At 45.4% G+C, this 11,110-nt stretch overlaps 1 protein-coding gene across 1 annotated transcript in view; it reads left to right on the top strand.

The window, feature by feature from the left end:
• Window positions 1-2,356: 2,356 nt before the first annotated feature.
• Window positions 2,357-11,110, top strand: part of pcsk5a (proprotein convertase subtilisin/kexin type 5a) — a gene marked incomplete at its 5' end in the record, with an annotated part of 16,547 nt that continues 7,793 nt past the window's right edge. Inside the window, 22 exons of the mRNA XM_083670050.1 lie at window positions 2,357-2,533; window positions 3,634-3,738; window positions 4,103-4,282; window positions 4,436-4,579; window positions 4,831-4,907; window positions 5,142-5,230; window positions 5,347-5,519; window positions 5,860-6,078; window positions 6,278-6,378; window positions 6,488-6,591; window positions 6,782-6,899; window positions 7,185-7,373; window positions 7,649-7,785; window positions 7,914-8,036; window positions 8,251-8,353; window positions 8,738-8,928; window positions 9,177-9,261; window positions 9,559-9,662; window positions 9,937-10,075; window positions 10,303-10,418; window positions 10,526-10,628; window positions 10,985-11,110. The exon at window positions 10,985-11,110 is cut by the window's right edge and continues 11 nt beyond it. Of these exons, the coding sequence (XP_083526176.1) occupies window positions 2,357-2,533; window positions 3,634-3,738; window positions 4,103-4,282; window positions 4,436-4,579; window positions 4,831-4,907; window positions 5,142-5,230; window positions 5,347-5,519; window positions 5,860-6,078; window positions 6,278-6,378; window positions 6,488-6,591; window positions 6,782-6,899; window positions 7,185-7,373; window positions 7,649-7,785; window positions 7,914-8,036; window positions 8,251-8,353; window positions 8,738-8,928; window positions 9,177-9,261; window positions 9,559-9,662; window positions 9,937-10,075; window positions 10,303-10,418; window positions 10,526-10,628; window positions 10,985-11,110 (2,903 nt within the window). The remainder of the gene's footprint in view (window positions 2,534-3,633; window positions 3,739-4,102; window positions 4,283-4,435; window positions 4,580-4,830; window positions 4,908-5,141; window positions 5,231-5,346; window positions 5,520-5,859; window positions 6,079-6,277; window positions 6,379-6,487; window positions 6,592-6,781; window positions 6,900-7,184; window positions 7,374-7,648; window positions 7,786-7,913; window positions 8,037-8,250; window positions 8,354-8,737; window positions 8,929-9,176; window positions 9,262-9,558; window positions 9,663-9,936; window positions 10,076-10,302; window positions 10,419-10,525; window positions 10,629-10,984) is intronic.

The raw sequence follows: 11,110 nt of genomic DNA, 5'->3' as shown, positions 1-11,110 counted from the left end.
TGAGCTAAATGTCTTTTATAATTTCCGAATAAATGCGTTGATTAAATAAATTCCTCCTGACCTACAGTATTGTGCTGTACAGAAGTGATTTTTATCATCTGAACCGAAAATTGGGAACCCCTGTAGTGACTGCAATGGAGACCAATAAAACAACTATATAATGCATGGTTTGTCTAAAAATATAGCATTTTCACAACAGGTTTAAGATATATGTGTACATGCATGCACGCGCGCACACACACACACACACACACACACACACACACACACACACACACACACACACACACAAAACAACTTTTTAACTGGGGAGTAAGACAATGCTTCTGCACATCTTCTAGCTCAGCTGGCATACAGTATGATTTCAAAGGCTGAGTGTCATTCTTACAGTATCTGAGTCCCATCTACATGTGTACTGCTGCCGAGGGGTTGTGTGTCACAGGGGAACAGTGAATAATGTATTAAAAAGCCCCCATTTCAAGACGACCTGCCGAGTTTCTGAGTCAACTCAGCCACAGATTGGTTTAATAAAATATGAGCTAAATTCTCCCCTGCCACCCGTCACCACTGCAATAAATATAAAAAAAAGGCCACAGCATTAATCAGTAAATATAACCCAGCTAGGAGGATGAGAAAATACACCATGACTTTTCTGCTTTCCATCATCAGTAGAAATTTGTTTACATAGTCATTATGCATTATGAATTGTAAAATAACTACCCTACTCATGTCCTTGCAGGCACTTATTTAATTACTGTGCGTGGTTTGTTTACCTAGTGTACACCAACCTAGAGCCTAATTATTGGACGTTATTCAAGAACTGTAAACCACAGCTACCAATCAACACAAGCATCTGTTGCTGCAAAAAAGACTGAGCAGATACAGTTTCTGGTTTCACAGTCTAACAATGAAATGAAATAATAAAGCAACAATTGAAACCAAAACGAATCATTTTTACTTTAAAATGTTTTTTTTTTTCATGTGTAGGCTATAGTATGTACTCAACAACCATACCCTGGGGAATGGGATCCAGCAAAACACATGCCTACACTAGTGTGCAATAAGACTGTGTATAATGACACAAGGAAACACATTTGAACAACAAAATAAATAAGTAAGACTGATGCCTTTTCTACCCGTAGGGTAGTCAAGGTGCTTGAGAACTACAGTTTGACAATTATTTCCTGGGGAATTTGCAGTTGTTTGAGAAAAATGTTTTGAACATCAAAGTCAGTCTCCCTGAGGACGTCTTAGATAACTTCAAAGTCCTGTGACTGCTTGCCGAGAGGTGCTTTTTCTTTGTTTTGTTCAGCTTTCATCCAGTTTGTTTTCTTTCAAAATATATGATAAAGAGTATATGATAAAGACCATAGGCATATTGCATCATGAACCCATTTATTATGATCCATAATTCAAAGGAAACACATTGAACTAAATAAGGAATTCATATTCATGCACATGTATTGTGACATATTGTCTTGTACTATACATGCATCAATGTTGGCTGTAATGACATTATTATAAATTATCTGCATCTATCTGATTGTAGGATATATATTTAATCAGCATCTCTGGTGAATAGACTGAATCTTTGATTCGATTTTGTATATTTAGAAAAAACGAATTAATTGAGATGTGTTGCGAATAGACTGTAATCACCTGGGCCTACATCAGGTATGGGAATGGGAATAGTGTTAGTTCCATATATAAATAGTACCAGGAATGGGATATTTTCATATGATAAAAAGATGTTTCCATACCTTGGGACATTTGATGTGCAGATCCTGATTTGATTCACAAATAATCTCACAAATAATTTTCTGACCTCAGTAGTCCCACATGAATATGGAATATTGACACCTCTAATTCGATGGGGCACTGATATAATTACGTTATGTACATTACATTATGTACACAGTAGGCCACTATAGTGGCATTCACGCAGCCTAGCCTAGGCCCTTGAGTAGCATGTGTATCAACTATACATACAATTAGTCTTACAATAGCTGCCATATGCCTATCTATATGCAAATTTGGCAATGGAAATAAAGTTTTACAGTAGGCCACCTAACACACATAGGCCTAATTTTTTTTTAATAAATTAAATATTCTGAGGGATGGCAAGCAGAGCCCTGGAATCCATTGACGTAACCTGATATCTACTAGTCTGCATTCTAAATGAAGGCAAACCTTAACAGGTTGAACCTAGAAATTGGGCTACATTTCTGCCGCATTTACTCACGGATCATTCTTTGTCGAACACAACTTCAGTCAATGCAAACTTTCTCGACATGTGAAGGAGCTTCAGGGGGCGGCAGGACTCCGGGAGAAACGTTTGTAACGTCTAAACGTCAAAATGGCAAGGAATTCCAATTCTATGGGCATGGTTGGCTTTTACGCGCTTTGGATGGGGACTTTATTGCCATTCTGCCAAACGCTAATATACACAAATGAGTGGGCGGTGAGGGTTAACGGGGGCCGCGAATCTGCCGACACCATAGCGAAGAAATATGGATTTATAAATATGGGTCAGGTACGTATATGCTATGTTATAAGTGTCTTCTTTTGTTCTTTGCTGCAACAAAGTTATTTATAGTTACATTGGGGAATTGTCCCTCCCTACTGACATTTTAGAACTTTATTATGTTGATATCTGCCTTGTCTCCCTGATAGTATTGTCTTTGTAAAGTCTGTATCTTATCTTTTTTGGCTTTTTTGGATGAAATTCTTTTTTATAGGTTATCACAGGTGAATGGCAAGCTTTTTACATGACATGCTAGATTGGATCCAGGTCATTGGTTGTGAATGATTCAGGGATTTGGCCATGCCAGACATCACATTTGTTACTGAGACCTCTAACAGTCATGTGCCCCCCATATCAAATGAGGCAAGTCATTGACCTTGTGTGTGTGTGTGTGTGTGTGTGTGTGTGTGTGTGTGTGTGTGTGTGTGTGCGTGCGTGCGTGCGTGCGTGCGTGCGTGCGTGCGTGCGTGCGTGCCCACAGCATCAGACATTTCATCAAGAGATTCAGGGGCAAACATCTTTTTCATTTGTACTATACGCCAGCCTCTAAATCTTTCCCACACTGAAGCAAACACACTTGTATTCATCATCCTGATTGAAGTAAAGAGTCCTTCTATTTCAACTCAGTCTGATGTTCTACAGTATGCTTATTTGAATGGGACTAGTGTTTCTTTATTGCCACTTATTGAAGACTACAGTACAGCACTATGGTCTTGAGATCTCTTGATAACGACAGCACCCATTGTTCTGTGTTCCTCTTAGGCCTTGGTAGTTTGAGTGTTCTCTCTGTCAGGATCCCATGGAAATGTGACCTGTTTTGTGTACTTCATGTATTGTTTGGTCTCTGCTAACGTCACAGCATTATGATAACCCTGGGTGTCAGAAAGTAATGTTCACCCTCGGTGTGTAGCCTATGGCTTAGGGCCTGTGGCTCAGGTTGCCCTGCTCTGAAAGTCTATCAGTGGTGTAAGGTAACCTTCTCAATGACTGATGCCAATGGTGTTTCGATAATTTATAAGCCATTTAGACATGCTGACACAGTTGACAGGGCAGCAGTCCCTTTTTATGGCACAAATTAATTTGTGTGTGTTATGTGTGTGTTTCCTCAGATCGGAGACCTGAAGAACTATTACAGTTTTCACCACAGTGGGACAACCAAACGGTCAACAGTGTCCAACAACGAAGTTAATAGCCTCATCGCCAAGGAGACCAAGGTACTGTAACAAGATCCTCCGGTGTTGTTATTGAGACCCTCTTGTATAATTGATCAACTGCGTGATATCTAGCACACACGCACACACACACACACACATACACACACACACACACACACACACACACACACACACACACACACACACACACACACACACACACTGTCTCTCACACACGCACTCTCTCTCTCTCACACACACACACACACACACACACACACACACACACACACACACACACATAGTTTATCAGGGAATATGTTTTCACATTTGTAAGGAATACAGTTACTTAAAGACATATGAAATGTCCCCTCCAGACTGTCTCCCTAACCGTAGAGGTCTTCCCTCCGGTATGTTGTTTCAGGTGGAGTGGCTACAGCAGCAGATGGTCCAGCAGAGGACCAAGAGGAACTCCAGAGCCAGTCACATCTACTCCATCGACATCCGGAGCAAACAAACTCACTCTAGCCACACACAACCTAATCATACTCAGCCAAGTTTCATTCACTTTAATGACCCCCAATGGAGCAGCTTGTGGTACATTGTGAGTATCCCTTCGGTCAGATCTGACAAGACACAACTGCAAACAATTTGGCTCACACATTTCCAACGTTGAGCTACTGTGTGTGTGTGTGTGTGTGTGTGTGTGTGTGTGTGTGTGTGTGTGTCCTCCCCATCCCCCTCCCCCTCCCCACAGCACTGCAGTGATGGCAACCAGAGCTGTCAGTCTCATATGAACATTGAAGGGGCCTGGAGGAGAGGGCACACTGGGAAGGGTGTGGTGGTCTCCATCCTGGATGACGGCATTGACAGAGAGCACCCTGATCTGAAGCCAAATTATGTAAGTGCCTTGGATGGCCTCTTCACAAGGACATTTATTAAAGCAATTTGGCAGCAATCTGAGTCTAGAGCTGAAACAATATGCAGTCCAAGCTTTTGGCCAGAGATTCCAAAGGTCAACTGGGAGTATTAAAGGCATGCTAAATGTCTTATCCACTTAACAATTTAGGCAGACTGGTTGTCTTACAGTATGAGTCAGTGGGGTTTGTCTGGAGTGGTAGTGATTTTTGTCAACATGTCCCTGTACCTCAGGACCCTCTAGCCAGCTACGATGTCAATGGGAACGACAAGGACCCTATGCCCAGATACGAGAGCAGCAACAACAACAAGTCAGTCCCATGCTGAGCACAAACATTACCCATTTGGCAGTATCCCCCAGCCCATTTTAGAAAGTAACTTAAATTAATGCATGCATTCCTTTTCATATTGGATAATTGTATGCATATATGAATATGAATATTCACCACTTTCAGTGTCTTTTCACCAGTTTGATGTAGTTTGTATAGCCTGTCTTCTCATACATATGCAACTGAGCCAATGTCCTTTGTTCCTCCCTTGTTAAGCCATGGGACTAAATGTGCTGGGATTGTTGCCGCAGCTGCCAACAACTCTCATTGCACGGTTGGAATCTCGTACAACGCCAGGATAGGCGGTGAGTCCATGTGACATGTATACACCTCAGACTGAAGGTCCTTTGGAGGTCAGCTGGTCCTCCCTGTGTGCTGAATGCCAAATTATGAAGGTCCCGCCCTCCTCCTCTCCCTGCAGGCCTTCGTATGCTGGATGGAGATGTGACGGACATGGTTGAGGCCCAATCCCTGAGCTTCAGGCAGCAGCATATTGATATCTACTCTGCCAGCTGGGGGCCGGAGGATGACGGTTGGACAGTGGAAGGACCTGGCCCTCTCGCTCGCCTCGCATTAGAGAACGGCATACACACAGTGAGTGTGTGTGTGTGTGTGTGTGTGTGTGTGTGTGTGTGTGTGTGTGTGTGTGTGTGTGTGCGTGCGTGTGTGCGTGCGTGCGTGCGTGCGTGTGCGTGTGTGCACGCACGTGAGTGTGTGTGTGTGTGTGTGTGTGTGTGTGTGTGCGCGTGTGTGTGTGTGTGTGCGCGTGTGTGTGTCTGAGTGTGTGTATGTCTGAGTGTGTATCTGTGTATCTAACTCCTCAGGCTGTATTTTTACTTCAGGGGGCTATGTTTATATCTCCTTATTAGCATGTAAATAAATAACATTAATAAATCAATCACTTCTGTCTCTTCGCACTGGGCGTTAACCACAGGGAAGGAAGGGGAGGGGCTCCATCTTTGTGTGGGCGTCGGGGAACGGAGGACGCAGCCGGGACCACTGCTCCTGTGATGGCTACACCAACAGCATCTACACCATATCTGTCAGCAGCAGCACCCGGGATGGAGGCATGCCTGCCTACCTGGAGCAGTGCCCCTCCACCCTGGCCTCCACCTACAGCACCGCAGACACAGACACACAGGCCTCCAGCATGGTGAGGCAGGCTACATAGCTGCTCATAACACTGATACATTACACTTTTATAAAACACATACAACATTATACTATGTTATTGTCACGTAGCATGTTTCTACTACATAACACTAACCTAAAATGCGTACATGTTAAAGTCACAGAAAGCATTAATGTTGATATAAAACACACATGGAACATGTTTATGTCACATCTGACAGGTGACATTGGATCTGAGGCAGGGCTGTAACAAGGGGCATTCTGGGACCTCAGTTTCCGCCCCAATGGCAGCAGGGGTCATCGCTCTCGCTCTGGAGGCCAAGTAACTAGCTGTCCTTCACATAAACAATATGTATTCCGACATACAATCAATCAATGAATACAATCAATTAACCTTTATACTGTATGTCTCTTTGAACCTTATTATCCAGCCCACTGTTGACATGGAGGGATGTGCAGCACATTATTGTGAGAACGTCACAAGCCAGTCACCTCCATGCTCCTGACTGGCACACAAACGGAGCTGGATACCAGGGTAAATGATTGGAGTACTGCGTTACTACAAAGGACATGTTTGAAGGCTTTTCAGACTGACTGACTGACTGACTGACTGACTGACTGACTGACTGTTTGGTTGGTTGATTGTTTGTGTGATTGGTTGGTTGATTGTTTGTTTGCTTTGCTGATGGAATGATTGTTTGATTGATTGATTGTTTGATTGGCAGTGAGTCACCTCTATGGTTTTGGCCTGCTGGATGCAGAGAGCATGGTGAAGGAGGCTGAGAGTTGGAGGCAGGTCCCCTCCCAGTGTGTCTGTGAGGAGGCACCCATCCAGCACAGCAGGTACTTCACTGGTTCACCACTGCCTGCTGACATGATTAAAGGCTCTTTGAAAGCATTTCCATCTCCACAGAGAATCATTATTTCCTTTTCCCTTGGTCCTCATCCCCCGCCCTTTCTCTCTCTCTCTCTCTCTCTCTCTCTCTCTCTCTCTCTCTCTCTCTCTCTCTCTTACTTTCTATGTCTCTTTCTCTCTGCCACTCTGCCACTCTCCCCCTCTCTCTCTCTCTCTCTCTCTCTCTCTCTCTCTCTCTCTCTCTCTCCCTCCCTCCATCTCTCCTATGACAGAGCCATTGGTCCAGGGCTAGTGCTGAGGTCTGTTTATCAGTCTACAGGCTGCTCTCATCAGCCTCTGAAGCACGTTGTTTATCTGGAGCATGTCATTGTCCGTGTCACTATCACCCACAGTCACCGTGGTGACCTCTCCATCACACTCACATCACCCACTGGTACCAAGTCCCAGCTCCTTGCTAACAGGTAGGACCATACCACCCTCTGCCACTGGGGGTGATCACTCCACCATCCACCCAACCAGGATAAGCAGGAAATCTGTCTGGTCAAAATGTTTTCTTCTCTTTCTCTAGCACTGTGACTGCTCCTAGAACCCATTGTTATAGAAAGTCTTACTTGCAATGGTCGTGATGTAAAGTTGTTTCACTTATTTGAGGCAAATGTACTCATTGTAAGTCACTCTGAATAAGAGTGACAGTGTACCATGTCTATCTTTCTGGCGCGGTTGTGTTTTGGTCCAGGCCTCTCGACCACTCCACTGAGGGTTTTAAGAGCTGGGAGTTTATGACCACACATTGTTGGGGGGAGAAGTCGGCAGGGGAATGGAGTCTGGAGATCCACAACACTCCCTCTGAAAACAGGGACAATACTGAACCAGGTCTGCTACCCTCTACTGTGCATCTGAGATCAGTCAGTTTGACAAAAATAACACATCTAAATGTCTACCTAAATGTATATCGTACCTTATGGCAACTTAGTTTATTTCCCTTCTCTATGGATTTACAGGGAAATTGAAAGAGTGGTCATTAGTGCTTTATGGCACATCAGAGCAGCCTTACTCCATGCGTCGTGAACAAGCCCGCTCTGCAGAGCTGCCAACTGACGGTGACCTCACTGAGGAATACAGCGGTGAGTCACCGACTCGCAAAATAGCTCCTTACAGTCAAGACACGACAGCACACAATTATCACTGCCTCTTAAAACTAAGCCACACAAATGGAAGCACTAATTGCACACCCCCATATCGTACTGTAAAATAACCAAGGAAGTTCTCATCCTCCACCACTCTCCAGTGTGTTTTCCATGCTCCAGTGGTGACTGTGCGTTCCCTGTGTGCTTCCAGGCCCCTGTGACCCAGAGTGCAGTGAGGACGGTTGTGAGGGACCAGGCCCACAGCAGTGTGTCACATGTTTACACTTCTTCCTCAAGTTCAAGAACAACACAAGGTCAGAGTAGTCACACATACAGTACCCTACTGTAAACGAATAAGCTCCCAAGTCGATGCTTGAGGGAGCTTGAGGGTTGAGCTATGACTCAGAAGGTCTACTCCCCATAGCTTTGATAAGCTATTTCATGATATTATGGACATTTACAGAAGCACACTTTTATACAAACTGACTCACAGTTAACACCTACCGTACAGTACTGCACAGTTCAGTTCAATCTTTAACTGAACTGTGCAGTACTGAACCGCGGGGGCAACACAACACAGAATACAAGTACAATACAGTACAGTGTCTTCAGTATGGGGCCCATGCCCATGCCCATGCACACGCAGGAATCCCTGATGTTGCAACAAGCACCACTGAGTCATTGTTCTGATCTTGTAGGACGTGTGTGTCTGCCTGTCCAGCTGGGTTCTGGGGTGACAGGAGGCGCTGTAAAAAGTGCTACTCCCCCTGTGCCAGCTGCACGGGCAGCCGCAGCGACCAGTGTACTTCCTGCCGTGCTGGACACCACTCTACTGAGGGAACCAATAGCTGCACAGCCAGCTGTGGCGACAACTACTACCTGGACCACGGTACTGTATGACATCACCATTCCCGTGTGCTTGTTTGTGACCCTGGCAACTTTAGAGCAGTAAAAGAATGATTTTAGTTTTAGCTGATTCATCGCCTATTGTTGTGCTGTAAGGGCTGTTATACTGTTAGACTGCTGAATATGTGCTTGGTAATGAACCATGTGTTTATGTAGCTGGGGAGACGTGGTGAACGACAATGATGAATCTACCTGGTATGAATTCTGAGTATTGTGCGAATTTCCCCACAGATGAGAATATGTGCAGGAGATGCAGTGAAAACTGCTTGAAGTGCACCTCATCCAACATCTGCACGGAATGCAAACCAGGCACAAGGTAAACCAACTCCTCTGATGATGCCTGAATGAACTACTCTGCATACATTCTCAGCCACTGAGAATACTAATTCACACTCTGCACCTATCATAACAAAGAAACCAACCCTGTTATATGATTCTGCTATTGTGAGTGTGAAGTTTTCCGATAAGCCTGTTGATTGAATGTGTGCTGTGGGCCGGAACACTGAGCCCAGCCCACAGACAGTGTATTATGATGGTGAGTCATTGGGCTGTGTGCCACTGGGCCACATGCTCTCTCTGCCTGTCCTCCTCTGTCCCCCTCCACCCCCTCCAGTCTGCTGGGGAACCGGTGCCAGAGGAGCTGTGGTCCAGGGAGCTTCCACAACCAGCAGGAGGGCACCTGTGAGCCCTGCCACCAGGCCTGTGCCACGTGTGCAGGTAAAGAGTTGCCTGCGGGGACTCACTGACAGTACTAATAGTTGTCTTGCCTGGTTGGACAAATAGACAGTTGTTGTGATTGTTAACTCCCAGTAATGTTTATTTTTGACTCCTAATGTAGCTATGTGTTCTTTACAGGTAGAGGTGTTTAGATACAGTATGTGACAGGTGTTTTTTCTTGTGTGTGCGTATGTGTGTGTGTGTGTGTGTGTGTGTGTGTGTGTGTGTGTGTGTGTGTGTGTGTGTGTGTGTGTGTGTGTGTGTGTTATTTCAGGTGCAGGCATGGAGGCGTGTAACCAGTGTGCAGAAGGGTACCTGATGGAGGAGTGGAGGTGTGTGTCCTCATGCAGCCCTGCTTTCTACCCCATGGAGCTCATTCCTGAGAATCCTGATGGCCAGAGGATATGTAGGAGGTGAGTGAGCTCAGTGTTCAGGTGTGGGCGGTTTGTTTATTCACTGATGGCTGGCCTCATTCTGCACTGTGTCTGTGTATGTGTGTGAGTGTCTGTGTGTGTGTGTGTGCTTATGTGTGTGTGCACACGTATGCATGTGCATGTGTGTGCGTGTGTGTGTGTGCGTGTGTGTGTGTGCTGATGTGCGTGCACATGTGTGTGTTTAATATCAGTGTGTTTCTCCTCAGGTGTGATGCCAGCTGTCTCACCTGTGTGGGGGTGGGGAAGGGAAACTGCAGCAGCTGTGTTAGCGGCCATAGCCTGCAGGACGGCGTGTGTGTTGTCAGCACTGTCTGTGGAGACGGTCAGTCAACCGTTCAAACCCGTTTAACCCAAACACTTTAGTCTTGACTCTAAATGGTGAGTCCCAGTCAGTCAGTGATGTCATGTTGACCTATGTGTTTACTACAGGAGAGTATCAGGACGGCCATGGGAAGTGTCATACGTGTGATGTGACGTGTGTGAGGTGCACGGGGCCTCAGAAGGAGGAGTGTGTGAGCTGTGCCCCCTCACGGTGAGCCGGAGCTCTGAGAAACAGGGCAGAGATACTGTACAGTACTGTGCTGAGGAAGGTTTCATGGAACAGATGCTGTATCACAGAAGTGTTTCTAAGAGGACAAATATAGTACAGCCATGGGTATAACATGGTTGTATACAACTGTGTTCTCCTCTCACCATTTCTTTCTCCTCTCCTCTCCTCTCCTCTCTCTGCTCCTCTCCACTGCTCTGTTGTGTCATCCTATAACTTGTTTTGCACATACTGTAAAGACAACTCCATTACAAGGGTTAGTGTTAATGTTAAGGAGTTTCTGTTCATGCTGTTTTCCCATTGGTTCAGGTAATGTCTGTGCTGTTTTCTCATTGGCCCAGGTCCCTGGATGAGGGTCATTGTGTGATAGAGTGTGCCCAGGGGAAGTACCAGTCAGGTGGCCAGTGTCACCTTTGTCACCACACCTGTGCCACATGCCTGGACGGAGGAGCTGCCAATTGCACCAG

The sequence above is a fragment of the Argentina silus genome (genome assembly GCF_951799395.1).
Source record: "Argentina silus genome assembly, chromosome: 5".
Lineage (NCBI taxonomy): Eukaryota > Metazoa > Chordata > Actinopteri > Argentiniformes > Argentinidae > Argentina > Argentina silus.
This window is presented reverse-complemented; position numbering and strand designations above follow the sequence as displayed.